Here is a 27,263-nt window from a genome sequence, read left to right on the forward strand (position 1 = left end):
TATTGACCAGAGAGTCAGGACCTTGGATCTCTGGGGACAGTTTAGTGTCCCAATCACTACACTGGGTCGTTAGGACCCACACAGACCACAGGGTGAGCAGCACCCCCTGCTGGCCTCACTAACACCATTCCAGCAGTAACCTAGTTTTCCCAGGAGGTCATCCATCCAGGTACTGACCAGGCTCAACCCTGCTTAGCTTCAGTGGGCAACCATTCTTGAGCTACAGGGTGATAGCTGTGCAAAATATAAAACGCAACTTTAAAGTACTCCCGTCTGACATAACTTTTGACAGAAAGCAGGGAGTTACGCTGGATGCTGCAAAGGCTCTCTGAAAGAGGAGCACGGTATTATGTGTTTGGCAGGATTATGTAAACATGTTCTACATAACATCATTTAAAAGTGCAAATTTATTCAGGAAATATACTGGGTTGAAAAGTCCACTTTTGGACTGCACTGTACATGCAATCGCCATCTTGCAGCAAACACGACTGTAGATGCTTGCACAGAAACACGCGTGCATGTAGACGACATGCTGTAAGCCTCTGTCACACACCCCTCACTCCCACGCAGAGTCAACAACTCAGTCTGTACCAATCACTGCCACTCTCTACTTCTGTGCTGCAGTGCAGCCATTTCAAAGACAAGAGTGAGCCTGCATATGCATATGTGTGTGAGAGCAGAGTACTCACCGTTTGCTGCAAATCAGGGATTCCGATGCGGATGACAGCTGCGCCTCCGTGGAGATCCTCCATAGGGTCGGAGGTAGATTGACTCCCAGTAGAGGCCCAATTGCTGTCATCTCCGTGGTTGCCGTTGGTAGGGGCGTGTTGCTGCCGCGGCCGGTCGAGAGCCTCATGTTTGCCGTCGGCAGGTGGACTGATAGGCATGCTCCGGGAGAGTGTGTGTGTGTGTGAGTGTGTGTGTGCGTTCTGCTCAACACGCCGGCCTCACAACCCTACAACACAACATACACCTGCATTTTCAGTCAAACTCATTCTAATGCACTGGTTTATGTTGACTGATATTTGATGTATCTGTATACTAGTAGGAAGAATGTACGCAGAGCTGTTTTATAATACGCACACCCAAGCATTTGTGGCTAATAATGTCAAAGTGTGACAGGTAATGACGTCTTCACGTAAGCATGGAGATGACATTTTACCACAAATCACAAATCAAGATAAAATGATGGGATGAGAGAGTTTGAAAGAGAGAGTGAGAAGAGAGAGAGAGAGATTAAGAGATAGGGACTCCATTGGTTGTGAGTGGTTGCCATGGACACTGTGAAGCAGATCCACTTGGGAATAATGGAAATTGAGGGAACCCTGCATCCCAAGTTACCATGGCAACTCAGCACTTTGCTTGTTCTGGTGCGCTACCACTTCCTCTTTAGAGACAGCTGTGCAAAATCTCACACACTCACCGCGTCTCTCCTTCTACAGCATCACAAGCAACAAGCCTATTGACATCTATTTCAATTACTTAACCCTGTGAGGCATGATGATGTCCACTTCAAAATGTAATTTTAATCCATTCAGGGTGCGTGTTGCATCCAAACCATCATAGGCGATTACTTGTGACCTTCTCCCATAATTCTATATGTCTGTCCTGTTTATGTTGTGAATTTTATAGGGCTGGATATTGACACACTTTCCGATTTAATTCGATTCAATATAGATTAATTTGGATATCTGGTACAGTACATGACAAAGTTTTAACTGATTTGTATACAAACATTTACTTACACAAGGAAGTTTTTAATAATAATTAAAGTTATAATACTAACTTTATTATTACATAAATGTTTCTACTTAGTTTTTTTTTTAAATATAAACATTTAAATGGGAGTGGTCATAAAAACTTGACAGATTTATTCAAACATACATTCATTAGATACTGTAAAAATATAATTAATATGTAATATGTTGGATATATTTAGCAAAAAAGCTTCTCTCTAGAGTTCATTTTTGAGAACTCTTGAACACTCAACAAGTTTATGGTCATGACATTGAATGGGTTTTCTGAGGTAACTTTACGTTGTTCTCAGGCTGTTTTATTGACGTCTTTCCCGCGGTTGAAACACCGATTGAACGATTACATGAGATATGACACATGGATTTCGGTAAGTTGCACTCACTGTATGTTTCAACATACCTTCTGATGTTCATTCATGTTTATTTTGTGATGTAACTAGTTGTTAAGCGGACGGACGAGATGATCGGTTCACAATCACATGATCTTCGCTTAATCTGAGGCGTACAGCGATCTGTCACGTCACATGAAAGAGCGCCAAAACTGTACTTATTGTTTGAATTTCATAACAAAATGGACAGAATTTGAAATCTGAGACTTTGTTTCATATCAAAAGTAACAAAGCACAAAGCTTATTGAGATTTATTGGAGGGGAGGCACTATGTTCTGTTCCTTCATCAACTGAAAACAGCATAGGCTATATAGATTCTTGGGATTTTCAATATTTTTTACCCAGCCCTAGAAGTTTATATTGCCTAGCCAATGACAACATTCCCAGCAATGTTTGGATACAAGAATTTTCTGGGAACATGTAATATATATAATATAAAATACTTAAAAGGAACAATCCTTGAATGTTATGAAGTGGCTCCCAAAGAAATAACCAAAGGGAAACCATACACTAACTTTAGCGGAAAGTTCTGTGTTTGCCGGGTAAAGTCCTCATGTCTGAATTGAAAGATGTCAGAACTCTCTCAGAACACCATTTTGATTGATTGAAAACATTGGGAATGATGATATATCATTGTTTTGAAGTAAAAATATGGATTTTGAATGCATCAGAGAGTTAAATACTTTGTACATTCTCACAGAGAAATATGCTGTATCACACTCATTCTTTTACCATACTATTATCACAGCCGGCCACATGTAGCCGTCCACCTACTCACTCATTCCAATGCAATCACACACAAGCTAAAACATTTCAGACACTCTTGACTATTGTCCACAGAGACAGAAGGGAAGTCCTCTATTATGTAACAGACATTGTCACAGATAACATGAAATGGAAAATCCCTGTAAAGAGTACGTATAATCTGCATCAGCATTGTTACACTCTATGACAAGCAGAAACTTAGATCTGAGATGACATGTTATCATTCAACTCAATTAAAGCACTGACATATAAAAAGGTCTACGATCACTAATAACCACTTAGTCTAATCAACATGAAATAATACAGAGATTCTTTTAAGCAATAGTAGTAACCATACATGTGTTTTCTAAATAAATTGTACAAACATTCCCATGGTGCTAAGAAGTTCTCAAGTGGTTTCTAGGAAGTTGTTAAGTGGTTGTTAGGCTGTACTGTGTTATTGCTCACTGGCTCAAGCAATACCCACCCATAAGGCAAGATATTCTGGCAAATTCCCTCCTTCAGTGTAAACATTTTATCATCTGGCAGGCAAAACCATCAGTCTGATCACTTAGAAAAATAACAGCACACCTCTCTTACAATCCACATAATTTTAGGTAGCCTATCATACATAGTCCAATACAGACAAGTCTCATGCCAAAGATTAGTATTTAGGTTAAGGGGTTTGTTCAAATCCCTTACTGTAAGTATACTAAAACTCATACATACAAGCTAGAAATATTAAATGACAATGAAACAAGGAGGAGTTGTTAAATTTGACCTGCACTTCCCATTTGAGGCTTCCCGTACGATCAAACTTTTCTGAGCTTTCCGTCTTTATTCCAATGGTTTTCTGCTAGTATTCCACAATGCCTTACTTTGTGTTTGTAATGTTGCAGGGCCGAACGTCCCGGCACTCCCTCGGAGGTCTGAGATTTCAGGACACTTTAAGCCCAACCCTGATGCTGAATATTCCCGAGCAGGAAAACTAGCAGGAAAGAGGAAATTACAGCAGGAAGGTCTCCTCCAGACCATCTCAAACCATCTCAACCAACCAAAAGCATAGTTTGTGGACATCCACCAATAAGAAGCCAGGGTTCCAGTGTCTCAACCAATCACCAACGTATCATATATAAACATCACAGGTGAGGCTACGCTTAAATACATAGTTCTGGTTGTAATCAACACCTCTCTCACTCCTAATGCCACTCAATACAGCGCGTTCAAGTACCTCTGTAAATTTGAAGTGGATAAAATGTAGCAACAAGGGATTATATGTGCTTTGATTGGATAAATAAGAGATTTTATTTATGCATGGTGTTGGATAATGCATTTATCAAAGCATGTTGGGGTCACACCAAAAATGATGCCAGACTGAATGAAGAAATATAAAAACCTTCATAATCCCATCAATTTTAAATACAGGATCACTGAAACTCCCACATATTCTCACTAACACACACACACACATCCGAAGCACCACTATCATTTTTTTTTTAAAGCAACATGGCTACAGTCTCCGAAAACTTCCACTGGACCTGTTTTTATACTAGGCCTTTCTGGCTTTGTAATTTACTTCCCGTGATCTCAGCCCAACTTCCTGGCCTTCTTCCTGGCTGGTTTGGGCCGAGGGTCCTCGGGATGTTTTTGCAGGAAGTATAGGAAAGGCTGCACGCCTCTGATAACTCCGCTCTTTCCTCAGGCGATACAAAAATTCACCTCACACACATGAACGTGGAACAGAAATAAAGACTACCGACACCCACACTCCTTCCTACAAATCTCTCACACACACGCTGTTACAGAACAGTAACGTTTCTATTTCCACCGCACACTAGAAGGGCCTCTGTAACACAATCACAAAAAATTGATGAAATAGTAATACTAATACTGTAGTCTCTTGCGTATAGTTCTTTAATGCTGAATATATCAACATATGAAGGTGTTGTGATGGATGACAGCTGCAAAAAGTCCTGATAGATTTCATTTCCTTTCGATTTCATCAGATCAAACAGAAATCACACGAGTGTGCTCCTTCTCTGTTACATAAGACACACCTTCACGCCTGGATCTGTGGGTAAGAACTTGACTGAAGTTATAAGGCTGCAGACTTCTTAAAATGATCCTTAGAGATCTCCCACTGAAACACACTAAATGCACCAATTTGGTGGTTTTGGGTAGCTTGACAAATAACGTATATGAACTTGAGTGAGAATTTCAGAATGTATTAGTCATTGGCTCGTCCTCCTTTTGCTTTAAGAACAGCAGCACTCGAGCTGTGTCAAGCATGATGATCATGTTCTTCAGCTTGATTTGAGATGAACCAAATGGCATCTTGAGCTTTAATGGAAGAGCATGTGACCATCTGAGAGTCACATGATCAGTCACAAATTTAACTTATTTGATTAGTGGCTGACAGTGCAGAAATCATTGCAACCAGTGCAAAAGTATAGTATAGTATAGTTTTATTTAATGTCTGCATCTGAGGCTAGCTTCATGGCAAAAACTGAATTACAAAAATACAAAGTTACATAAATACAACAACCAAGCAAACAGAAAAAATACAGCAGTTAATATTATACAAGATTTTTTAACATTAACATATGAAAAGAATTCTAAAACGTTTTCTGGTAAAATTTAACGAAACAAGTCTTTAAGTGAGCTTACTTCATAAAAATGTTTTCTACTTACATTAAAAAAAAAATTATTTTATATGTTATGTAAAATATGTAGTCAGTTATTATACATCATAAGGCACTGCAGCTATATCATAAAAACTGTCTAAAAAATTATTATGCAAGATGCTGAAAAACAGATTTCATGCCAACTACTTATTTCCTAAATATCTCATACACTTGGACTTTGGTTGAGATCTCACTGACCATCTGAGAGGTCAGAGCAATGAATGCAATTTTAAGTGATGTTTCTTAGTTTTAAATGCTTGATTTAACATGCATTCTTCATATGCAAGTCAGGCTTGCACTCTCCCCTATTACAAACCTTAAACAATTCCCCTAAATGCAAAACTTCTGCATAGAGCAACTACACACTCACTTTCTCCAGAATTCATTGTTGCACACGCAAACACGCACAAATCCCCTCTCTCTCACTCATCTTCCCCAAATGGTTTCCTCCCTCTTTTGGGGATCCAGGGACAGTATGATCATCCAAAGAGCGCTGTGAGCAATAATGATGTGTGCGCGCGCGTGGGCGTCTCACCTCATCGCCGTCTCTGTTCAGAGCCTCTGTGCATCTCCATATCTCAGTGTGAGAATTCACATGCTAAGAGCTGTCACTGCATCCCAGTACCACTGCACCTCTCCAAGTCCTTGCTCATCACTATGGCAACCAGAAAAATGGTTCACCAGGAAACTTTGCCTGCTTTTAAAGGGCCAAAGCATAAATCTGGTGCGAGCATCCTCCTGCATCTCCTGACAGGTGTGCAAAACACTCAAGGCGGGCTTCGTGCACGTGCACCGAGCGCCACACAGATGTTTAAAGAGAGGGGAGATTGAGAAGGGGGGAATAGGAGAGAGAGCAATTTAAGGAAAAGAAATAGACAGTGTGATGGCTTAATGTGTGGGCGTTAGGGCTGAATAGATTGGCCTCAGTCACGACAGAAATTAGGATGTAAGAGAGTGACAGGTAAAGAAGGTAAGAGGGCTGGGGCGACGTCTGTGTATTCTGCAAAATTCAACTCAACGCAAATCAGTTTCCAATCAGCGAGATTAGGCTTTGCCTGAAGAAGACCTATATAGAGTGAGCGCAACACTCATTCACACATCCTCACGCATATACACACACACACACACACTCACACTCACACACACAGCCACATTTTGCCTGTTAGGAAAAAGTGTTCAGTAATCCCTGTAGTGATGCCCAATGAAAATATCCGCATCGAGCCGCTGTACAGAGGTGCGCTGACAAAATATGACACACAGAGAGCCTGAAAAGACACAAATTAATCTTATCTTTCAACAAACACACACTTAAATTCATTCAAGCAACACCTAGCACACACACAATTCACCCAAGGATGTGCTGGAAATCGTAAAACTTACCTAATAAAACCAGGGCACACATTCCACACCATCTCGACTTCCTCTGCGAGGGTCCGTCTCTGGTCTGTGAAAGTGTATAGAAGTGTGCTAATGTGTGTATTTGGAACGTATGTGTGTGAGAAAGAGAAGAGAGGGAGAAAAGAGGAGAGATAGAGGGAAAGGGAAAGAGAGAAATAGAGGGAGAGAGAGGGAAAGAGAGAGAGTGCGGAGGCAGAGAGACTGTTACTGTATGACAGGAATGCTCAGCTCAGCCCACACAGTGCAAGCATGATACACTGACTGTGTGTGTGTGTGTGTGTGTGTGTGTGCGCGCATGAGAGAGAGAGTATAGAGAGAGGTTCAGTCTCCCACTTCTTTGCGTGGGCAAGGCCTGAATCTCACTCACGGTCTCTCTCTCTTCTCACTCTCTCTCTCAACAGCTATTACAGGAGAACAGCAGAACTGGATGGTAAAAAATGGGGATTGTGAATGAGAAAGCCTGGAGGTGGGGAGAGAGGAGAAGAGAGAGAAAGAGCCCTGCCGATGGACTCGTGGCTGATTGGTTCTGTTTTATGACATAAAAAGTTTGTCAGCAAAATCCTGTAGCATCGGAAGCCGGGGATGAAAGGTTTCGTGATCGCCATGGCAACACGGCAGATGTAAACATCAGCACAGTTAGGTGGGCGTGCGTCTTTTGTTCCGTGTGTGTGTGTGTGTATGGACAAAAAGTCACAACAATACGATCCTTACGAGAGGTCATACGCACGCTTGCATCTACAAATTTGATACAGACTGACACTGAATTTGATTAAGAAAGTGACACACAAACACACACACACACACACACACACACACACACACACACACACACACACACACACACACACACACATTAATGTAACAAAAATCCAATGTCTAGGTCATATTTCACCCCAAAAATAGAAAACAATTATATTTTGCATAAAACGTTAGTTTTTTTCTCCCACAGATATTAAGCACAATTCTCCCCCTCAAATTGTCCTTAATGTAATGTGTCCAGATGTTTTTATGTCCTCATAATAATTTAGAATTTTGGCATACCAGAATAATTATTAAAAGAGCTGCACAAAAGCTGAAGGCAATTAAAAATAGGTAACTTTAAAAAACTTTAGTATAGGACATAAAAAAAAACTATATATATATAAACATTGGTTAGTGTATTACCTAACATGAACTAGCCTTTGTTAATGTTAGTTAATAAAAATCCAGCTGTTCATTGTTTGTTTATGTTAGTTCACAATGTATTAACTAATGATTTTAATAATGTATTAGTATATTAAAAGTGAAATTAATGTTAACTAAGATAGTTAACTAATGAAACCTTATTGTGAAGTGTTATATATATATATATAAATTCATAACTTTGATGTTAAAATTTGACACGAAGGCTATTTTAGAACTATATGGACTGTTGTCATGACAAATAAATAATTTTCACCCTAACTTATTTGTATATGTTCTACATTACAGTAATGAGATTTTTTTTTCATTAGATTGTATAATGCTAATTAGAACAAGGAAGGAAAATGTGCATAATATAACGACAATGCAGGTGTAGCGAGCAGGACAAGGTCGAGGGCTGTGGGAGGATGGCGCGAGCCCTACCACGGCCCTCGACCTTGTCCTGCTCGCCACAGCGGGAAAGAAAAATAATGGTCCTAAAAAATGCTTAATTTTTGTTATTCAAGCAAAATATAGTTTCTTACTCCTTTATTTTGATTTTATGATTGAAATATCATCCAGACATGAGGCTTTTAGAGCGGAGTACAAATTGGTCTTAGAGCCTGACACAAGCTCTCATCCCTTCCAAATGAAATGGTTGGACAAAAAAAAACAGCCAGTATCTCTGCAAGTCTCCTCTTAATCACTGAAACTAATAAAGCTTAATGATTTATTCTGAGTATGCTGGAGAAAAATGCTTACAGTGGTACAGGAGAATGAGACAATGGGGAAGTGGCACATGGCTACTCATAACTAATATTATGAAAAGCATCATAAGTGAGGAGTCTCAGTGCAATATCATAAGTGTCCCTGAGCACAGCTGCACGTGCAGCCCCTCCCATCACTGCTGTGTGTCCCCAGCATGAAGCTGCACGAGGAGGCCCTCTCATCAGAGCTCTGTCTCCCCAGCACGGAGCTGCATGAGGAGGCCCTCAGAACTCTTCTGTGTGTGTTCTGTGCTGCGCTGTGCTGTGTTTGGGAGCCACCTCCTGGATGAGATCAATAAATTCACTCTTCTCCAGACAGGCTCTGCACTCCTCCCCCCATGAGGCCAAGACTCTCTTCAGATCCAACACTCGCATTTTAGACAAAGCGTCCCTGCTCCAGTCAAGAACTGGACGCTCTGTTTCAGAAGAACAAGAAATGTCCATTTTAAAACATTTGAGACTAATATTTCCAAAATATTCCAAACTCTAATGCAATTAAAAGGATAGTTCACCCAAAAATGAAATTTCTGTCATCATTTACTCACACGTTCATCTTCGTATCACAAATGAGGAACTTTTTGGTGAAATCTGAGAGCTTTCTGTCCCTCCGTTGACAGCTACGCAACTGACACTTGACTGACACTTTAAAAAGTTCATAAAGGAGATTTTAAAACTAATCCATATGAATTGAGTGGTTTAGTCCAATTTTTCTGAAAAGACTCAATCGCTTTATATGATGAACAGATTTAATTTAGGCTTTTATTCACAATTGATCAGTGTACATTAACAGAAGCTCAACCGAACCTGCTTGACGCACGACAACAAACCTCACTGGTTCTTGCTGAAGCTCAAACATGCTGTGTAATACGAGAATTAACCTCATTGGTTGTTGCACATAAAGTGAAAATGCGTTGATGAATGTTTATATGTGAATAATTCAATCTGTTCATCACAGAAAATGTGGACTGAACCGCTTAATTGAGGGTGAGTAATTAATGTGAGTATTTTCATTTTTTGGGTGAACTAACCCTTTAAAGTCACCATGAAAACAAAATTGACAATTATTTTTTATGGAACATTGCAGTATTTATTATAAATGATGTATCTGTGCACATCATTATTTTTTTAAAAATGAATTTTCAGTCTTTAATCAAAATAACTTCCCCTCCCTCCTGCAGCAACATATCTTTTGATGTGTTTACTGGCGCGAGGGCGGGACAACCTGTCACTCACATAACATCACAGCAATAGCAAAACCACAACCATCCAACGATCCAATCAATTTCTTGCAAAATCGTACATTTTTTTCTACATTTTTTCTTGTTCAAGAAGCTGTTTCACTTGGATATACATCACAATGAAGAAAATACTATCGCAACTTCCAAGGACTTTGAAGGATCTTATATGTGAGTGCACCCTACCATATCTGAGCTCGCAGATCTGGCCATCCCTGCGCTGAAGTTTTTGGCAGATTTTCTGTATAGGAACATGTGCACTGAGGGGGCGGCTCACCTCACCTGTCACTTTGGCTGCACTATCACTGGAGGCTCCTAGGTAATAGCACTGAGGTGAAAAGGGAAAGAATTACCTCATGCATTCAATATATTTCATACCCTAAACATATTCATATGAACCAGCAACCAAAGAAGCATAAAAACCAAACTGTGCTTGTTTTTATGTTCTTACTAGTCGATTCTCTTTCCCAGTAGTCTCTGTGCATGCTCTGATCAGACCCTCCTCCACCAGCTCTGGGGACAGCTCTGTGTGTCTGATCACCAGTGAGTTATAAAGCCGCCCCAAAAACTCCTCACACACTGCAAAACAGATACACATATAAATATTAAACAGAGATTCATACTAGAGGGATAAATTCGTATGATATAACAGTTAGTTATAATTCTGCAGAACATAAGCAATGTTTTCTAGTTGTAAGTGGGTTGTTTTATAACACACGAGAAAATCATAGCAGTTAAAATCGTTTTCCATTTCCAATATGATCAATAAGTTATGACATCATATGTTTTACATTGCTTTAACTGATCAAAATAAGTTGAGCAATTTTTAAACTTTTTTTGTTTGTTATATAAGATTCAACTCGTTCCATGTCGGTTTAATGTAATTTAAGTTAAATGACTTAAACTTCCAAGTTGATTGGACATAAACTTTTTTATAGAACTTTTAAATAACTATTTAAATTGAAGGCATATTGTTACAATAATAGGGGTTGTCAGTCAGTATGCAATCCAAACCAGGACTCTTAAATATTGACTTCCTGCAATAAATATCTTATATTCACTGTGTCAAAACACTCATGCACTAGTGAAAAATAACCCAGGTGGCTATTTTTAAACTCAAGGGTTCATGCGCATTGAAAGCCAATCCAACAAACCTCACCTTCGCATTCTTCTGCAACAGCAACTGAGAATAAAACAACACATAAAAGCAAAAGTAACGGGGTTGCAAAGGAGCTGGTTAAAGACATGACTCTGTGCGCTTAAAACGCGCCTGTGCGCACTTTTAAGTGAACTTCAATACCCAGCACACAACACCCACCGGCGCCGCTCTCAGCTGTTTCTAAATCAGGCGCTGCTCTCTTGACTTTCCTGTCGACGTCAGTTCAGAGGCGCTTTGATTGGCTAACAGCGGTGCCCGTCATTTGGCTGCGCCCAAAAGTCAATCCCTCCTCATTTGCATATGGAAACCGGCTTCCGGTTAGAATTCGTCGGAAGCATGGCTGCCATCGGAGTGCACTTTGGATACACATGTGCCTGTGTTGCGGTATTCAAGGTGAATTTGTTATGAGTATACATCATTTTAATTAGTTTAATAAACGCAAATATGCCGACAATGAAATAAAATATCTTATAGTCCTTGTTAATAGTGCTGAATAGATGATGGTGTGACATGTAAGCCATACCAGATTAAAAAAAAAACATTATAATAGGTGTAATTGTTTTCATATTAGGATGGACGAGCAGATGTTGTGGCCAATGATGCAGGGGACAGAGTCACTCCAGCTGTGGTCGCATACAGAGACACTGAACAGGTAATTTACCAGGATTTCGGGGAATGGAGTCATAATCATTAACTCTCTCATCAGCACCAAACACAGACAGCCTTTAATACATGTCAGATTAACAACTACCAGTGAAATAGAAACTTAAACGCATTACTGCAAAACATATCTCTAGTCTAGTGAATAGTATGACCGACTGCATTTTATTTGTATTGTGTGTTTCATTTTTGATTATGTTAGTGTATTTTTGGCTGCTATTACACTATAATTCCCTTATGGGATATGTTTATAATCTAAAATAATATAATATAATACTGCTGTCCAGCTGTTTTTTGTTTTTGTTTTGGTAAAATGTGCCCAAAACTTCTCTAAATCCTGCCTGACAAGTTTTTATTGTATTTGTAAGTAATATCCATTTCAGTATTTTTAGAAATATTAAAGTGATGTATGATGTCTTGACTCAGTTTTATTGTTTGTTTATTTAATTCAAATGTAAATAAATTAAGCATGGATGCCAGGGATGAGATAGTCTGATGGGTTTTGTCTCTTTCTTTTGATTTTCTAGATTGTGGGAATCGCCGCTAAGCAGGGCCGAATACGAAATGCCACCAATACGGTTGTCAAAGTGAAGCAGATCCTTGGCAGACGGTATTTATTTTCATACTTACATAAACATGCAATAATGATGTAGATAATTCAGTGCATAACATTTATTAAGAATATTTTACCATCAAAATCGCACTATCTTAAATAAAAAAACTGTTATATAAGTAATAATAATATAAATTCATTGGACTTGTGTATTTGACAGCTTTGATGACCCAGATGCTCTGGCTCATAAAGAAGAAAGCAAATGCATTGTAAGTACATGCTGTTCTTAAAGGGATAGTTCACCCTTAAAATGAAATTTAAGTCATCATTTACTCACCCTGGTGTTGTTCTAATGCCTTATGCCTGTCTTTCTTTTTCAGACCACAAAAGGAGAATTTAAAAAAAAAAATTTGTTAATATCAACCAGCATCAAGCTTTTTAAAAAAGACACAGAAGCATCACAGAATGATCCCATGTGTCGTATATTCCAGTTGTTCTCGGAGTGTATGATAGGGTTTAGAGAAAAACCAACTGAACTTTAATGTATTATTTAATGAAGTTGGTCTTCTGTGCACGATTGAGCGTTTGTGAGACTACTAGCATCGCGGTTCACTCTGGCTTGCCCAGAAAAAGCACACAAGTTGTGAGAAATCAAGATGAGTAAAAGCTTGACGTGTAATACAACTACTAGAAATCCCAAAAAAGTATCCATGTATTTTTTTTCACGGGGTTGAATATCTCCAGATCTCAGATGACAGATGAGACAGTTGACAGATGTGAACACGGTAACTTCTAGTTGTGACGAACACAACTGATATATTCACCTCAGAGAAGAAAGAAATGCTTTTCTTGATTTCTCACAACTTGTGTGCTATTTCTGGGTGAGTCTCACGAATGCACACGTGAAATAGCCATGCACAGGAGATCAGGATTTTCATTAAATAATACATTACATTTTAGTTTGTTTTTCATCACTCCCTATCATACACTCCCCGAACAGTTATGTCGCACTGGACTGTTCTGTGATGCTTATTTATTTTGTGATACTTTCAGCTTGATGCTGGTTGCTATTCACTGACATTATATGGATGAGCGTGAAATTTTTTTCTTTTGTTGTCTAAAAAAGAAAGACAGGCATACAGCATTAGAACAACACTTGGTTGCGTAAATGATGACTTGATTTTAATTTAGGGTGAACTATCTCTTTAAATACCGACAGATGGGAAAAAAAACATAACAGTAACCATAAAAACGGCACCATTTGCTCATTTAAAAGGTGTGTATTTTCTCACTCATTCCCAGGTTGTCAACAAGAGTGACCTGCCCAGATATGAAATCGACTTGGGAGAGACAACCAAGTATGTGTCGCCTGAAGACGTAGCAAAATTGATCTTCCATAAAATGAAAGGTATTGTCTGAATGCTTCATTTTCTTTTATAGTCAGCAAGTTAAATGTGAACCACTGATAATCATTTCATGTTCCCTGCAGAGACGGCTCAGTCAGCCTTGGGTTCGGATGTGAAAGATGCTGTCATAACTGTGCCTTTTGAGTTTGGAGAGATGCAGAAGAATGCTCTAAGGTATGTAGTTGAAGTGTCTGTAAAACATCTTACATCGCCAGACGGATGCTAATGAATTCAGATGATGTAACAAGGTTATCTAACTCCAGAAGCTGTGTCTGGGGAGAGGTTTTATAACAATCAGTGCTGTGTTGTAGGCAAGCTGCAGAAAGTGCCGGGTTCGACGTGCTGAGGCTTATACACGAACCCTCTGCTGCCCTTCTGGCTTATGGCATCGGACAGGACTCATCGTTGGGAAAAAGGTACAGAGTTTGTGCGTCGTCCGAGTTCAGCAGTTTCTTTGAGCTCGTCAGAAGCCTCATTCTCCTTTCTCTTTTCAAACACAGTCATGTCCTGGTGTACAAACTCGGAGGCACGTCGCTCAGCGTCACCGTCCTGGAGGTGAACAGTGGAATGTACAAGGTCCTCGCGACACAGACCGATCACAGGACGGGAGGAGAGAGCTTCACACATGAGCTCGCACAGCACCTCGCTGCCGAGTTCAAAAAGTCAGTTGACGTCCAGTGCTTCACATCTGTTATGATTGTTCTTATAAGGGAAGTGGTTTTGTTTTGAAGACACTGCACTGGGTACGGTTGCCAAGCAACTTCATAACTTCTTATATTGGCTATTTTACACTTTGAAGTGGCTTATCTAGTCATATTGTATTACTTAGTATTTAAAAAAATGTTTACTCCAGTGTTATATAAAGCAGTGTTTTTTAGTACTGGTGCCAAACTTCTTATTTATGAATCTGCTATTATCATTTTTATTTTTTTTAAATCAGATGCAATGTAAAATTGTAAAGATTAATTAAAATAGATGGTAAATATTAAAGAAATATTTAATATTATAATATAACTGTATATTATATTAAATATTTATTTCATATTTACTGTTCAAAACTTTGGGGTTGGTAAGATATTTAAAAATGTTTTTGAAAGTACAGTAAAAACAGTAATATTGTAAAATGCATTACAATTTAAAATAACAATTTTCTATTTGAATAGATTTTAAAATGTAAATTATTCCTGTGATCAAAGCATCATTACTCCAGTCTTCAGTGTCACATGATCCTTCAGAAATCATTATAATATGCTGATTTGCTGTTTAAGAAACATGTCGTTTATCCATGTAGTGCTGCTTAATATTTTTGTGGAAACCATGAGACATTTTTTCAGGATTCTTTGATGAATAGAAAGTTCAAAATAACAGCATTTATTTGAAATAGAAATCTTCTGTAACATTATAATTGTCTTTACAGTCACTTTTGATAAATGAAATGCATCCTTGCTGAATAAAAATATCAATTTATTTCGAAAAGAAAAAAAATCTTTGGTAGTGTATAATATTTTTAAACATATTTGATGTTATTTGATTTGATTACATGCATGTCAATCTTATTTTGTTTGTCATGTGTGTCTCCAGGACTTTTAAACAGGATGTGACAGGAAACCCCAGGGCGATGCTAAAGCTCATGAATGGTGCCGATATGGCCAAGCACACTCTCTCCACCCTGAGTAGTGCCAACTGCTTTGTGGACTCGCTCTATGACGGCATGGATTTTGAGTGTAATGTGTCCCGGTGAGCTGAGGTTAATTTGCAATCAAATCAGTATTACAAAGAAAATGGTACCGGTTGCATCTCTGCATTTCATATATGCTTCTGTCATAGAGCCCGTTTTGAGCTGATATGCTCCAGCCTCTTTACTAAGAGCATTCAGCCAATTAAAAGTCTCCTCGAGCAAGTAAACCTGTCCACCTCTGATGTCAACAAGGTAAAACAACCTTTTTAAAGAGGTCATATTATGCTCTTTTACAAAGTCTTGATTTTGTTTTTGGGGACTGTTAGAATAGGTTTTCATGCTTGAATGTGATATAGAGAATAATGATATTGTGCTTTGGAACTTAGCAGACCTTTTTCATGCTCAAACTGCAACATTACACACACTAAAGAAAGCTGAACATGTAAAACAAAAACAAAAAAAACATGAGTTCTTCAATACAGTTGTACGACCAGTAGAGAGAGCTGTAGATTTTAGTCCATATTTAATGCATGAAAAAAATTAGTTGTCAGTTTAGAGACAATTAATACAAAATTCCCTGTCTAACTAGTAGATTATTTTGGTGTTTTACACAAGAATAGAGTATAAATACAGCTTAAACCAGTTTGCTTTCTTTCTAAGGTGGTTTTATGCGGAGGATCAGCTCGTATCCCGAAGTTGCAACAGATGATCAGGGATTTGTTCCCAGACGTGGAGCTACTGAACTCCATTCCCCCGGACGAGGTGATTCCGGTCGGTGCTGCCATGCAGGCTGGCATCCTGGTCGGAAAAGACAGCCTGGCACTCGGAGAAGATTCCATCACTGTGGATTGCTGTGCCAGCGACATCACGGTTAAGGTGGGGAACTTCAAATGATTAATAGTGCAGATTAGTTTTATGGTGTTTTAGCACAGAATGGCATATTGATTAGTAGATTGTGTCTCGGTCTTTCAGGAAGTGGATGACTCCGGAGCGGAGGTTTTCACAGTTTTGTTTCCATCTGGCACACCTCTCCCTGCCCGCTGTCAGCACACGCTGCAGGGTCCTGGCAGTCTGTCGTCCGTGTGTCTGGAGCTGTACCAGGCACAGCAACCAATCGCACAGGTTGGCTCCCTTTTTAACAGACATTTCAGTACAAACCTAAAATGATCGTGAATGAGATATTCAGCTGGTATTGTGCACTAAAACTGTTGGGCTGATTTCACTTTAAGCTTATTAACTTTAAATATGACACTGGTTTATTTTTCTAGATTGTACTTCGAGACCTGGAACCTAAAGAGGAGCTGCATGACTTTGTCACAGTGCTGACAATGAAGAGGTAATATTTTCATTAATACTGGATGAATTTTGATTCTCGCACGATTCTGAACAGACAACTAAACAAAATAACATGCAATTTATTAGATGTTCTGACAAAATATAAATTGCTGCAGTCTATTTAAAAATATTAAAAAATCAATTTAAATTATTTAGAAAACAAATCCGTCTGAATGAATGATTCAATGACTCACTCGTAAAGACTTGAATGATTCAATGACACTCACTTGTTGCCACCTACTGGTGTAATGATGTAATTAATGAATCTTTATTTGAAGTGTTTACTCTATTTTGATCGCTTCCGTAGACATCTGTGTTTATATCCGAACTATAAACTTTTATCCCAACACTTCTGTGATAATTTGAATTATCGTAACAGAAATATTAGGGCTGTCAAAAGATTAATCGCAATAAATCGCATCCAAAATAAAAGTTTGTGTTTGCATAATATATGTATGTACTGTGTATAATTATTTTGTATATATAAATACACACACATGCATGTATATATTTAAGAAATATTTGCATACATATACTGTATATATTTATATATAATTTATATTACATATAATTGTTTTTTATATAAATTACACATTTTTCTTAAATATATACAAGCATGTTTGTGTGTTTATATATACAAATTTAATTATACACAGTACACACACATATATTATTTAAACACAAACTTTTATTTTGGATGCGATTAATCGCGATTAATCTTTTGACAGCCCTAAGAAATATATAAAGAGATATACAGAGATATAATTGTGTGGTTGAAAAGAGTAAAGACTGCGATCTTTTAAAGAGTAATCTATGTATTTTCTAGCTTGTGTGTGTACTATAAGTTCAATAATATCACCCTGTCCTACTCAACTACTCAACTCTTTTCCTGATGTGTGTTTATTTTTCAGAGACGGTTCACTGCACGTGACGTGCACAGAGTTGGGAAGCGGCAGATCCGAGGCCATAACCATAGAAACATCTGCTGCTGCAGCGTCTTAACCTTCAATCACGCTGTCAACATAATTCCATACAGTAACCTAAACACCTGCATCTCATGCTGTTTGAGGTTTTCCATTGCTCTAGATTCCTCTAGAGATTAACCGAACAAGAACTTGAACATGTTTGCTTCAGTTCAAGGAATAGCTCACCCATATAGGAAAATGCAAGTAGAATTGTTCTGCAGCTTTTGGTTTACAACCATTCATACTGTCAAAAGGATGGACCAGGAAGTAATTTATCCTTTTTGGGTTTAGAATATGAGGGTAAGAAAATAATTTTCTTGTATGGGTGAGCTATCCTTTTTAAATGAATATCCAGTTGTTGTTTTTTACCTGCAGTCATTTTGTTCATGCCTGTTGTCTGACCAGCAGGTTTACTGTAGTTGTTCTTACCACGTGCCTTCATGTACCTGCATCACACCATTTGATTATTCATGAGTTTATGTGATTGGTGGATTTAAGGAAACCTGTGGAGTTTGCTGATACCATTTCAAGCATGCACAACCTCATGAGACTGAAGAATTTCCCGTTGTAGACTGAGAAGCAGGTGGTGTTGTACAGGGAGGAGATGTCTTTGTGTGGCTCACTGATGCTAATCTGGTGCAGTCACAGCGAGCAGGTGCAAAGTTATCGTTTAAAAAGATGTCATCTGTAACTAGTATGCAATAAAGATCTCTGAACGCAATACACCTGGAGTTTATTTTCAGTACAGATTACTTGCTACATTTATGTCAAGTTGGAATATTTGCAGTTACATGATTTAAGATTTTAAAAACCAACCAAAACTTGTAATTCCAAGTTGGAATTTTATGAAAGCTCCAAGCATCTCTTACTTGAGCGCCATTACATTGTGTAAAAGTAACTAAAATAGCTTTGACATATTTCAGTTTGAGCTTTTTTAATATAACCAGTTACCTAATGTGCTTTTTTTACTCTTTTGGCACTAAATTTGATGAAATCTTTGAGTTGCCATCTTATAATTACGACACAATGTGAACATTGTTAAATTTAGTATTTATATAGTATTATTTTAATTTTAACTTTTGATGTGTGCTTTTGTAGCATTTAATTTTTGTTCGTTTTTAATATTTCTATTTACCTTTAATTTACTTATTTCATTTTTGGTTTTGTTCATTTTAGTACTTCAACTTGATTTCAATTAATTGGCAAGGCATTATTTCTATTTCTATTTCTTTTGTTTTAAGTTTTATTTTTTCACCTTCAAGTTTTTTTAATGATTTCTAAACTAGAATAACAGAAAACATTGTACGCATTCGCTTGAGGAATTTAATTAAAGTATTTAGTATTTATAAAGGTACAAAACTGCATGAGGTAAGCTGTCGTACAACAAACCAAAAAATAATACATGAATAAACAAACATGAAATTAAAAAATTTGCCTTATGACCACTTCCTCCCCTGCTGCCAACTTCCTGTACAGGTCCTTCAGGTCTTCTGACCGTGGGGCTTTTGAACCTGGTGTTGGTGGAAGCTCGAAATCTGATGACACCTGAGAGTCTGATTTCGGCTCCACGGCTTCTTCTGTCTTCTGTTCAGTGTCATCTCGGTTACACTGCTCACTAATAACGGCTTTACTTTCATCCACTTGGACAAGAACGGTGTCCATTTGACTGAGGCTCTCCATTCCTGCATCTGATATATGAGTGGACTGAGAGGAAGTCATGTGAACGGAGCTCTTGTCGTCCTCATCTTCATCCTGAAACAGCTCAGGCGATTGGGACACTGTGTTTTCGGTGGCTGTGTTGTGGCTGTTCTGACTGTTATCCAACTCGCTCTCGTCCGTCAACACCGGTTCTGCCTTGAAGAACTTTTCCCAACAAGGCTGAGCAGCTTTGGATCGGGACGAGTCCAAACGAGTCAGTTTTGAGCATGGCATTTCTGTGCAAGATGGAGGAGCAAGACCAGATGGATGAGGTACAGGAGATTGCTCAGGATCATCTTCATCGTCGTCGTCATCATCATTTGATTCAGTGCAGTCCATGTAATTGGATGAGTGTGCGGAGGGACAGGGCTGTATGAGGGAGTACATTTGGTCTGTATCATGAGAATCTTTATTAGGACTACGTGGTTGTGCACTATTGGGAATCTTGGTCAGATCAACCACTCTCATCTTCCCCCACCTCGGAGCCGTGGAAACCTCATCAAACAAGTCGTCATTACTGTCTGACCCTTGGCAGAAAGAAATTTATAAGCACTAGTAACCGTTTTAATGATGAATAATAGAAATAGTTTTATAATGAAAACTGTTTCTACCTTCTGATGTGCATCTCTTCCTGGTTCCTTTAAGGGTTCCAAGCGGTTTGTAGACAATCTCTTCCCTTTCAGTATGTTTTCTACACAATGGCTTCAACCTGAATTTAAAAAGATCATTTTATAGTAAGTATCTTATGACAACATGGTTAAAAAAAAGAAGGATCAGCCCTTACAGATCTGTGACGTCCTCCAGTGTCTTGCCCAATGGAATGACATTAGGGTAGATGTTAACAGGACCAATGTAGGATAGAAAGTCCTTAACCTAGTCAAAGGAAATAGAAACAGGCTTATGATATCCTAACCCTGTGTATGCTGTCATGTATGAAAAATATTTTAAGTGGGATTTCTCTTACTTCTAAGTAAGAGGAATGAAAAGAAAAGCATGCTCTGTAGGAACTGCTCCCCATCCTAAAAAGAGAGACAGTCAGTAAATAAATGTTATATTATATATATTATATATATTCACTTCTAACAAAATATTTACAAGATATTTTAGTTTTTAAAGTTTTATTTAGATGGTATACAATTTAAGTATACTTTTACACAACAACGATGTACGTCAAAACGATCCCATTCACACAGATCCGCAAAAACAACAACAAAAAAAAACTGTATTCTGCTGCTGGGCCAGTAGATGGCGATGTCACTTTGTAAAGGAACACTACCCGCCTATAGATTGAACACGTAATACGCATGCGCATGATGTCACTGTTTTCACAAATATGCGTGTTTGTAGCATGGTTTTCTATTATTTTGAAGGTACCCCCGGGCGCCGCCATTGGCTAGCGGACCCCCACCTGCTGTTAGCATCCCATTGACTCCCATTCATTTTGGCGTCACTTTGACAGCGAATAACTTTACATCTGAGTCGTTTAAAGACTCCATTTGTCCATTATTTATTTCTAAAGAAACACGAAAATGTATAAAAGGCTTCATTACCTTGTAGCTTACGTTACGGCCCCGTAGAAGCAGTTTTTGTAAAAATAGGCTAACGATTGCATCATAGCCACTGTTCTTTTACTGTCTATGGTTTGTAGTTTAAATGGAGACAATATCGGTATCGTTATCAAAAACTTGCACTTTGAAACCCGTTTTTAAAAGTTTACGTTTTCAGGCCCCCAAAATGCCGTTGAGGTGTAAACGAACGGCCAAAACGCATTAAGTTTTCCGTTTTTTGTTGAAAAAAACTGGCCATAACATGAAAATAATTATCTGCACACAGAATTTTTATTGGTGCATCATGACTCACTTGACAATGACAGAGGTCTTTCTGGTCCGTTCTCCAAACCATATAGTTGAGGGTTTGATGCTGATGATGTTCAGAGGAATGCCATTTGGAGCCGTGGTGCCGCACGGTAACCTGTTCGCCCTGAAGAACTCCTCATCCTGAGGAAAAAGCCACAGACGTGATCTCCGTTTACAACAGGACGTATATGACGATGTCATTATGCAAAGGATGAGCCTACCTTGGGGTGCCTACAAGCGTGGATCTGCGTTGCCCGGTTGGTGGTCACGTGACACAGAATTTCAGGCATTTTTTTGAACATATCCAAGCTGTTCACATGTATCTGTAGTAGAGAAACTGTTAATGTTTGCAAAACTAGGCAGAAAGAATTAGTTAAAAAGAAAATCATTGACCTGTGAGCTGAACTCTTGTCCCAAGTTGGTAAAGAGGTACTCGTAACCATACGCTGCCTTACAGTTTAACCAAACCACATGGTACGGACTCTGACAGATCCAGTCCTGGATCAGCTGTCTTATCCCTGTTAAACAAGCCTCCTAAAACAGTGGGAAAACAGTTATGGAAAAGAAAGATACAACCGCCTCATGTCTGTTTGATATAATCCATGTAAGTGTAAATGCTTACCCTGCTAGGGATCTGATGGTACTTGGGATCGAAGAATGTGGTATCGATATACACACTCTTAATGTCTTTTACCCTGCAACACAAACATTTGAACTGTATTATTATCTACAAAATGTGTTGTATTTAAATATCTGATTATATCTGAATACCTGTCTCCAGAGTGCAAGCACTCCATTCTTGCAGCGTCTCCGACAGCCAGTCTGAAGTCCCCTGTGTAGAGCACTGTACCCTGAGCACCCTCAAACAGAAACCTGTGTTGAGAGTTTCAAGCCATGATTTCCTCAAAATGGACTCTATTTACATTCTTAATTCATGTTCCGGTTGCTTACATGACCGATCCTGGACAGTGTCCCGCTGTGAGCAGAGTTACAACAACATCCTCTGTCTGAAGAGAAAAATAAATACATTCAGATCAACTCAAAAACACTAAACAAAAGAATAAACTAGGAGCTAAACGCCCACCTCTCCAGTGGTTTCATCTATCAGAGATATGTGCGTTGGACTGTCCAGCTCCAGGGGCACCTAGTTTGTGATGGAGATGTTCTCGTATCAGGATGTTTAACGGTTAGCAGAACGATTTATGGAAATTTGCATGGCTGAAATGTATACTTACAATGTGATCTTCCCAGAATGCATATTTTGGGTTACTAAGCAGGAGCTCCTTTGTGACAAATGAGCAGTACAGCTTCACTGTTAAACTAACAAAGACAATAAGTTTGTCAAGGTCTTGTCAAATATATACAGTGGTGATAAAGAGTACCCTGAAAATTCAGTCAAATTACAAAGTAGACAAAAAGATACTTAAGTACAGTAACTAATTACATATATATATATATATATATATATTATTTACATAAATTAAAACACTGAAAACTGTTTTTGCTAGAGTGAAATTGGCATCACATTGTTATATTGTACAGCATGAAAATGGATATCAATTTTTAGTTACTATTAAATAAATAGTTTTTTAAAGATATTGTTTAAACGTTAGATAACGGCAAAGTACATTTCAATGTAAAGGCAGAATAAACAAACTTATATTTTGTACATAAAAATAAAAAATGCATAAATATGACAATATTTATATATACCAAGATGATGTTCGTAGACATATAGTATAATACTGCAGCATCATAGTATGTAAACTGAAAAAAGCTTGTTTATAAAAAAAAGTATATAAAAAGCAAATTGAACTGACACACACACACATAATATATATATATATATATATATATATATATATATATATAATGTTGTACATTAGTTTATAACCAATAGGCCTACATTTAAACTTAAAAATGAAGGACAAGTCATATTTTATAAAAGTTTACATAAACTTTGGCTGTTTATGAACAAATGTTTAATAAGAAAAGGACATGACTTGGAATAAACCAACCATCACTCACCTAAACTTCAGTTTTCTCTTCATCAATGGTCCTTTCAACCCTTTCATATGATCTGTTAAACATAAACATCAGCAGATATGTCAGAACAGTGATCATAATCACAGCAAACCAATTTACATACATATATGCACCTTTATGGCAGTGAGAGAGGAAATAAGCTCTGGCGTGCAAATTCTCCCTGTCAAATCGGTCCAGGGAGATGGTGGGATATTCCCTCATGCGTCCAGCAAACGAGCTCATGCTGACGGCACTGAGTTTGAGCTGATGAAGAACTCAAAATCCCCCTGAGACCTTAGGACATCACTGCCCAAACTCTTTCTGGGCTCGAGTCGCAGACAGCACCCCTGTTCCCTGCATCTGTCTTTCCTCCTCCTGGCATCGCTTTGGTATGAAATCACGTGAGTCGAAAACAAACATCGGTAACCTGATACAGCGACATCTAATGGACTAAAATTCAACCCTTAAAACATTGCAAAAAGCCACAGCAATCGGTATACTCTAAAGCAATACTCTGAGACAAAAATGTGAATAAAGTTTTACAAATAATTGTGTATACCCAAGAAAAGTTTTGTCAATTTCTTCTAGGGCATTTCCGGGGATAGGTTTGATTGGCCAACCAAACTGTGGAATTCCGGGAATGTTTTCTCTTGGCCATTTTACCCTCATGCTAAGTTGCTAGGAAACAATGATGCGCAACATTGCTCAACCAAACGAACACGTTGACAATTCATCTTTTTATCACGCACGTCAATGTAAGTTTGTATTTAAAACATTACTAATAATAAATATCAACTAAAATCGGAGTTCAGTGCTTCTTCTGAGTAAATTAGACTAAATGCTGCCAATGTTTGTAACTCCAGCATTAATTATTCGGTGAATGAGCGTGTTGTTGTTGAACACGTGACACGGTGTTATGACTTGTTGATTATGTAAAGTGGAATCTGTGTTCAAACTGGATTTATTCAAAGTAGAATAGTGAGTGATGTCTTTGTTATCATACACAGAAATCATGTCCTGCCCAGTTTTGCTGGATAACAAGGCCAAGCCCAAGTCCATGAGCCGCGCGAAGCAGTGGACAGGTGAGGTGGAGGACCTGTACCGCTTCCAGCAGGCCGGATACCGAGACGAGCTCGAGTACCGACAGATTCAACAAGCCGAGGTAGCCTACACACTGACATCTTTCTGCTGTCACTTAGAAGAACTTTTATTACATTATTACCGTTTTAATAAGCTCATTATTACTTATTATATAATGTGTACACAATCGTTATAATATAACTTACACGCAAAGCGAGAAATGACATTATATTTCATTGTATACATTATATTATCAAAATATTCTGATGGTTTAATCAAACTTTTAGGGTCAGTAAAAACAAATATCCCTTCCTGACATCACACTCACATACATATGTTAATGCTGTCGAATCGATTAATTGCATCTAACGTTACCATACAAGTTTGAAAATATATATTTACACACTTTTATGTTGTTAGGGGTTAACAGTTTAGGACCCAAGGACCAGATGTTTGAAAGAAGACCCGGAGTCAGAATTATAAAAAATTGAAGACAAGTTTTACTGAAGATAGTTTGCAGTTTCATCATCAGAAGTCAGCTTCAAGACTCACTCAGGAGTTTGTAGGCCGTCTCGCTTACAGTTACAAAGATCACAGCAGTTATACCATTTCCAACGTCATCGCTTACTGGCTGAATGATTCTGATTGGCTAAGAAATTGATAAACATAGTAATTTTCCACACAGATAGACTGAAGCATATCTCCATAGATTATGCAGCTGACACTCAGACCCTGAAGTTAGGCACGTCGTGACCTTCCAGGTCGCAGATTTGGAACAACAACTCAGTCAATCTCCAACAATGCCAGTGGTTCCTTAACCTGTAAGCAAGAAGACTAACACACACACCGACACACATCTTTTCCAAGGTTGGATTTGGCCAGGCTCTAACTATAAACAGGAGTCTCATCTCAAAACATCAAGATAACAAGTTCTTTCTCAAGGAGAGCTACATTTTAGTCTAAGTAAGGCTTTAACAAAGAAATGGTCCCTTAAACTATTGGCTTCAATGACCCCTATTTGTTTGAGCACGTTGAAGACAAACACAAACACACAAAACCAGTCCCTATTTAATTTCTGGAAGCTGGGATAAATAGGCAAGCACTGTTACTGCATTCAAATATCAAATACTGACATTAAAAAGAATACATGAAAATTACATTTCAGTAATCACACTTGTAACTTCTATAACAAAGTAAAATCTCCAGAGAAGTCATTCAACCCATGTGATATTTTGAAGAAAAAATATAGATTAATACCTTGATTATAATCACTCATTACATATACATTGAAGCAGCTGTGGATTCCAATCCATCCCCTTCAATGTGATTAAACCATCGAAATATTTTATATATTTATAATATGGGGGAAAAGCAAACATTTTTACTTGGTTAAGGTTTTTATCTAACGAAATATAATATATATATATATATATATATATATATATATATATATATATATATATATATATATATATACACACAGACCCTTTCCAAAAAATTAGATTATCATGGAAAAGTTTATTTATTTCCATAATTCCATTCAAAACGTTAAACTTCCATAGATTTATTAAATCCAGAGTCAACGCAGCCGTCTACCAGGACATTTTCAGAGCGCTTCATGCTTCCTTCATTTTCCAGCAGGATTTGCACCTGCCCACACTGCCAAAATAACCAAAACCTGGTTCAATGACCATGGTATCACTGTTTAATTACTGTGTGATTTCATGTAATATTCTAATTTTTTGGAAATCCTGTTTTCGTGGGTTTTATGAGCTGGAAGCCCAAATTATGTACAAATAAACAACTAAACACTTGAAATTGTTTAAGTTGTGGGCCCTGAATCTATAATCTATGGAAGTTTAATGTTTTGAATTGAATTATGAAAATAAATAACCTTTCCGTGATATTCTAATTTTTTGTAAAGGGTCTGTACTGTATAGAATGTATGTACTTTCATTGATAAAATATACCAATAAACCTATACAATATATATATATTAAAGTTTTATTTGTATCAATGAGTTTTATCAATGAAGGTGTTTATGCTTAGTCTGTTCATTTCTTAGTTAAGTGCTGAATTGTAACTTACTGGTGTCACAGTCCTGATTTCCTGCTGAATATTGTTGTGTTGTCCTTTCAGATTGACCGTTGGCCAGACAGTGGGTTTGTGAAGAAGCTTCAGCGTCGAGATAATACATTCTATTATTACAACAAAAAGCGGGAGTGTGAAGACCGAGAGGTCCATAAAGTGAAGGTGTATGCGTACTGACCAATCAGCGCTTATGCCCTATTCATTTTTTTTTGTTTTTCATTTTTAAATACTGTCTTTTGAAAACTCATGGTCAGAGATGTCTTGCTGTTTTCTTAATGTAAGTTTCTGAATAAAACAAATGATCTAAATAAACATTTTACATGTAAACAATCAATAGCCAGAGTTTCACCTCTTTACTAAATGCTCTAAAGCCAGAACAAAACCAGTACCAGGTTGGTATAGGTACGCATTTACAAATGTAAATTGATATAATTTAAAGGGATAGTTCCCCCAAAACCTGTATTAATTTCTTTCTTGGACTGAACACAAAAGAATATAGTATATTTTGAAGAATAAACTTATATAGTATTTATTTTCCTATTATTGAAGCCAATGTGATCCATCAACTGTTTGGTTACCCATATTCTTCAAAATATCTTCTTTTGTGTTCAGCAGAAGAAATAAA

At 37.8% G+C, this 27,263-nt stretch overlaps 5 protein-coding genes across 15 annotated transcripts in view; 2 read left to right on the forward strand and 3 right to left on the reverse strand.

The window, feature by feature from the left end:
* The window catches only part of shank3b (SH3 and multiple ankyrin repeat domains 3b), a 39,469-nt gene extending 32,317 nt beyond the window's left edge, over positions 1–7,152 (reverse strand). For 4 of the 8 annotated variants that reach the window (XM_081364200.1, XM_081364195.1, XM_081364201.1 and 1 more), the window contains exon 1: positions 690–3,796. In XM_081364200.1, coding sequence (XP_081220326.1) covers positions 690–887 — 198 coding nt within the window. In that variant the 5' untranslated portion in view covers positions 888–3,796. Of the gene's footprint in view, positions 1–689; positions 3,827–6,951 lie in introns of those variants that run through there. The other 4 variants (XM_081364198.1, XM_081364199.1, XM_081364196.1 and 1 more) reach the window with 4 other exon arrangements.
* A 1,514-nt stretch (positions 7,153–8,666) lies between these two features.
* cdnf (cerebral dopamine neurotrophic factor) lies at positions 8,667–11,472 on the reverse strand. Of its 2 annotated transcripts, none has more exons than XM_081363225.1 (4): positions 11,292–11,472; positions 10,584–10,711; positions 10,319–10,460; positions 8,667–9,313 (listed from the first exon to the last, which is right to left on the reverse strand). In XM_081363225.1, the coding sequence occupies exons 1-4, from the start codon at positions 11,377–11,379 to the stop codon at positions 9,123–9,125; spliced, it is 549 nt and encodes a 182-aa protein (XP_081219351.1). In that variant the 5' UTR covers positions 11,380–11,472; the 3' UTR covers positions 8,667–9,122. The 2 variants fall into 2 exon arrangements, with proteins under 2 accessions (XP_081219351.1, XP_081219352.1); XM_081363226.1 differs by having other exon boundaries at positions 8,682–9,313; positions 10,415–10,460; positions 11,292–11,453.
* Positions 11,473–11,599: 127 nt separating this feature from the next.
* On the forward strand, positions 11,600–18,607 carry hspa14 (heat shock protein 14). 2 transcript variants are annotated; one of them, XR_014030055.1, is made up of 15 exons: positions 11,600–11,684; positions 11,863–11,943; positions 12,479–12,561; positions 12,725–12,773; positions 13,807–13,912; positions 13,994–14,084; positions 14,222–14,326; positions 14,411–14,572; positions 15,492–15,647; positions 15,738–15,840; positions 16,249–16,464; positions 16,561–16,710; positions 16,857–16,924; positions 17,835–17,992; positions 18,219–18,607. XR_014030055.1 is itself a non-coding variant. In XM_081363680.1 (14 exons), the coding sequence occupies exons 1-14, from the start codon at positions 11,628–11,630 to the stop codon at positions 17,923–17,925; spliced, it is 1,518 nt and encodes a 505-aa protein (XP_081219806.1). In that variant the 5' UTR covers positions 11,600–11,627; the 3' UTR covers positions 17,926–18,607. The 2 variants fall into 2 exon arrangements, 1 of the variants encoding a protein (XP_081219806.1); XM_081363680.1 differs by having other exon boundaries at positions 17,835–18,607.
* Positions 18,606–23,847, reverse strand: dclre1c (DNA cross-link repair 1C, PSO2 homolog). Of its 2 annotated transcripts, none has more exons than XM_081363678.1 (14): positions 23,602–23,847; positions 23,471–23,522; positions 22,678–22,762; positions 22,527–22,586; positions 22,394–22,449; positions 22,214–22,315; positions 22,065–22,137; positions 21,836–21,976; positions 21,664–21,765; positions 21,447–21,583; positions 20,551–20,605; positions 20,371–20,459; positions 20,198–20,295; positions 18,606–20,113 (listed from the first exon to the last, which is right to left on the reverse strand). In XM_081363678.1, exons 1-14 carry the CDS (start codon positions 23,708–23,710, stop codon positions 19,311–19,313), a joined length of 1,962 nt encoding a protein of 653 aa, XP_081219804.1. In that variant the 5' UTR covers positions 23,711–23,847; the 3' UTR covers positions 18,606–19,310. The 2 variants fall into 2 exon arrangements, with proteins under 2 accessions (XP_081219804.1, XP_081219805.1); XM_081363679.1 differs by having other exon boundaries at positions 19,195–20,107.
* Positions 23,664–26,970, forward strand: meig1 (meiosis/spermiogenesis associated 1). Its single transcript, XM_081363681.1, has 4 exons — positions 23,664–23,961; positions 24,056–24,222; positions 24,475–24,629; positions 26,687–26,970. The coding sequence occupies exons 3-4, from the start codon at positions 24,480–24,482 to the stop codon at positions 26,813–26,815; spliced, it is 279 nt and encodes a 92-aa protein (XP_081219807.1). The 5' UTR covers positions 23,664–23,961; positions 24,056–24,222; positions 24,475–24,479; the 3' UTR covers positions 26,816–26,970.
* Positions 26,971–27,263: the final 293 nt, after the last annotated feature.

Source organism: Scardinius erythrophthalmus (genome assembly GCF_964197995.2).
Source record: "Scardinius erythrophthalmus genome assembly, chromosome: 4".
NCBI classification, from domain to species: domain Eukaryota; kingdom Metazoa; phylum Chordata; class Actinopteri; order Cypriniformes; family Leuciscidae; genus Scardinius; species Scardinius erythrophthalmus.

Excerpts from the sequence above, each read along its gene's own strand:
- cdnf (XM_081363225.1), bottom strand. The coding sequence starts at position 11,379 with ATGTCTTTAACCAGCTCCTTTGCAACCCCGTTACTTTTGCTTTTATGT. Across the intron at positions 10,712-11,291 it reads TGTTGCAGAAGAATGCGAAG|TGTGTGAGGAGTTTTTGGGG; the intron begins GTGAGGTTTGTT and ends TCTGTTTTGCAG. Across the intron at positions 10,461-10,583 it reads CTGGGAAAGAGAATCGACTA|TGCTATTACCTAGGAGCCTC; the intron begins GTAAGAACATAA and ends TTTTCACCTCAG.
- dclre1c (XM_081363678.1), bottom strand. The coding sequence starts at position 23,710 with ATGAGCTCGTTTGCTGGACGCATGAGGGAATATCCCACCATCTCCCTG. Across the intron at positions 22,763-23,470 it reads AAGAGAAAACTGAAGTTTAG|TTTAACAGTGAAGCTGTACT; the intron begins GTGAGTGATGGT and ends TGTCTTTGTTAG. Across the intron at positions 21,766-21,835 it reads GACAAGAGTTCAGCTCACAG|ATACATGTGAACAGCTTGGA; the intron begins GTCAATGATTTT and ends TCTCTACTACAG.
- hspa14 (XM_081363680.1), top strand. The coding sequence starts at position 11,628 with ATGGCTGCCATCGGAGTGCACTTTGGATACACATGTGCCTGTGTTGCG. Across the intron at positions 12,562-12,724 it reads AAGCAGATCCTTGGCAGACG|CTTTGATGACCCAGATGCTC; the intron begins GTATTTATTTTC and ends TGTATTTGACAG. Across the intron at positions 13,913-13,993 it reads GATCTTCCATAAAATGAAAG|AGACGGCTCAGTCAGCCTTG; the intron begins GTATTGTCTGAA and ends TGTTCCCTGCAG.
- meig1 (XM_081363681.1), top strand. The coding sequence starts at position 24,480 with ATGTCCTGCCCAGTTTTGCTGGATAACAAGGCCAAGCCCAAGTCCATG. Across the intron at positions 24,630-26,686 it reads GACAGATTCAACAAGCCGAG|ATTGACCGTTGGCCAGACAG; the intron begins GTAGCCTACACA and ends TTGTCCTTTCAG.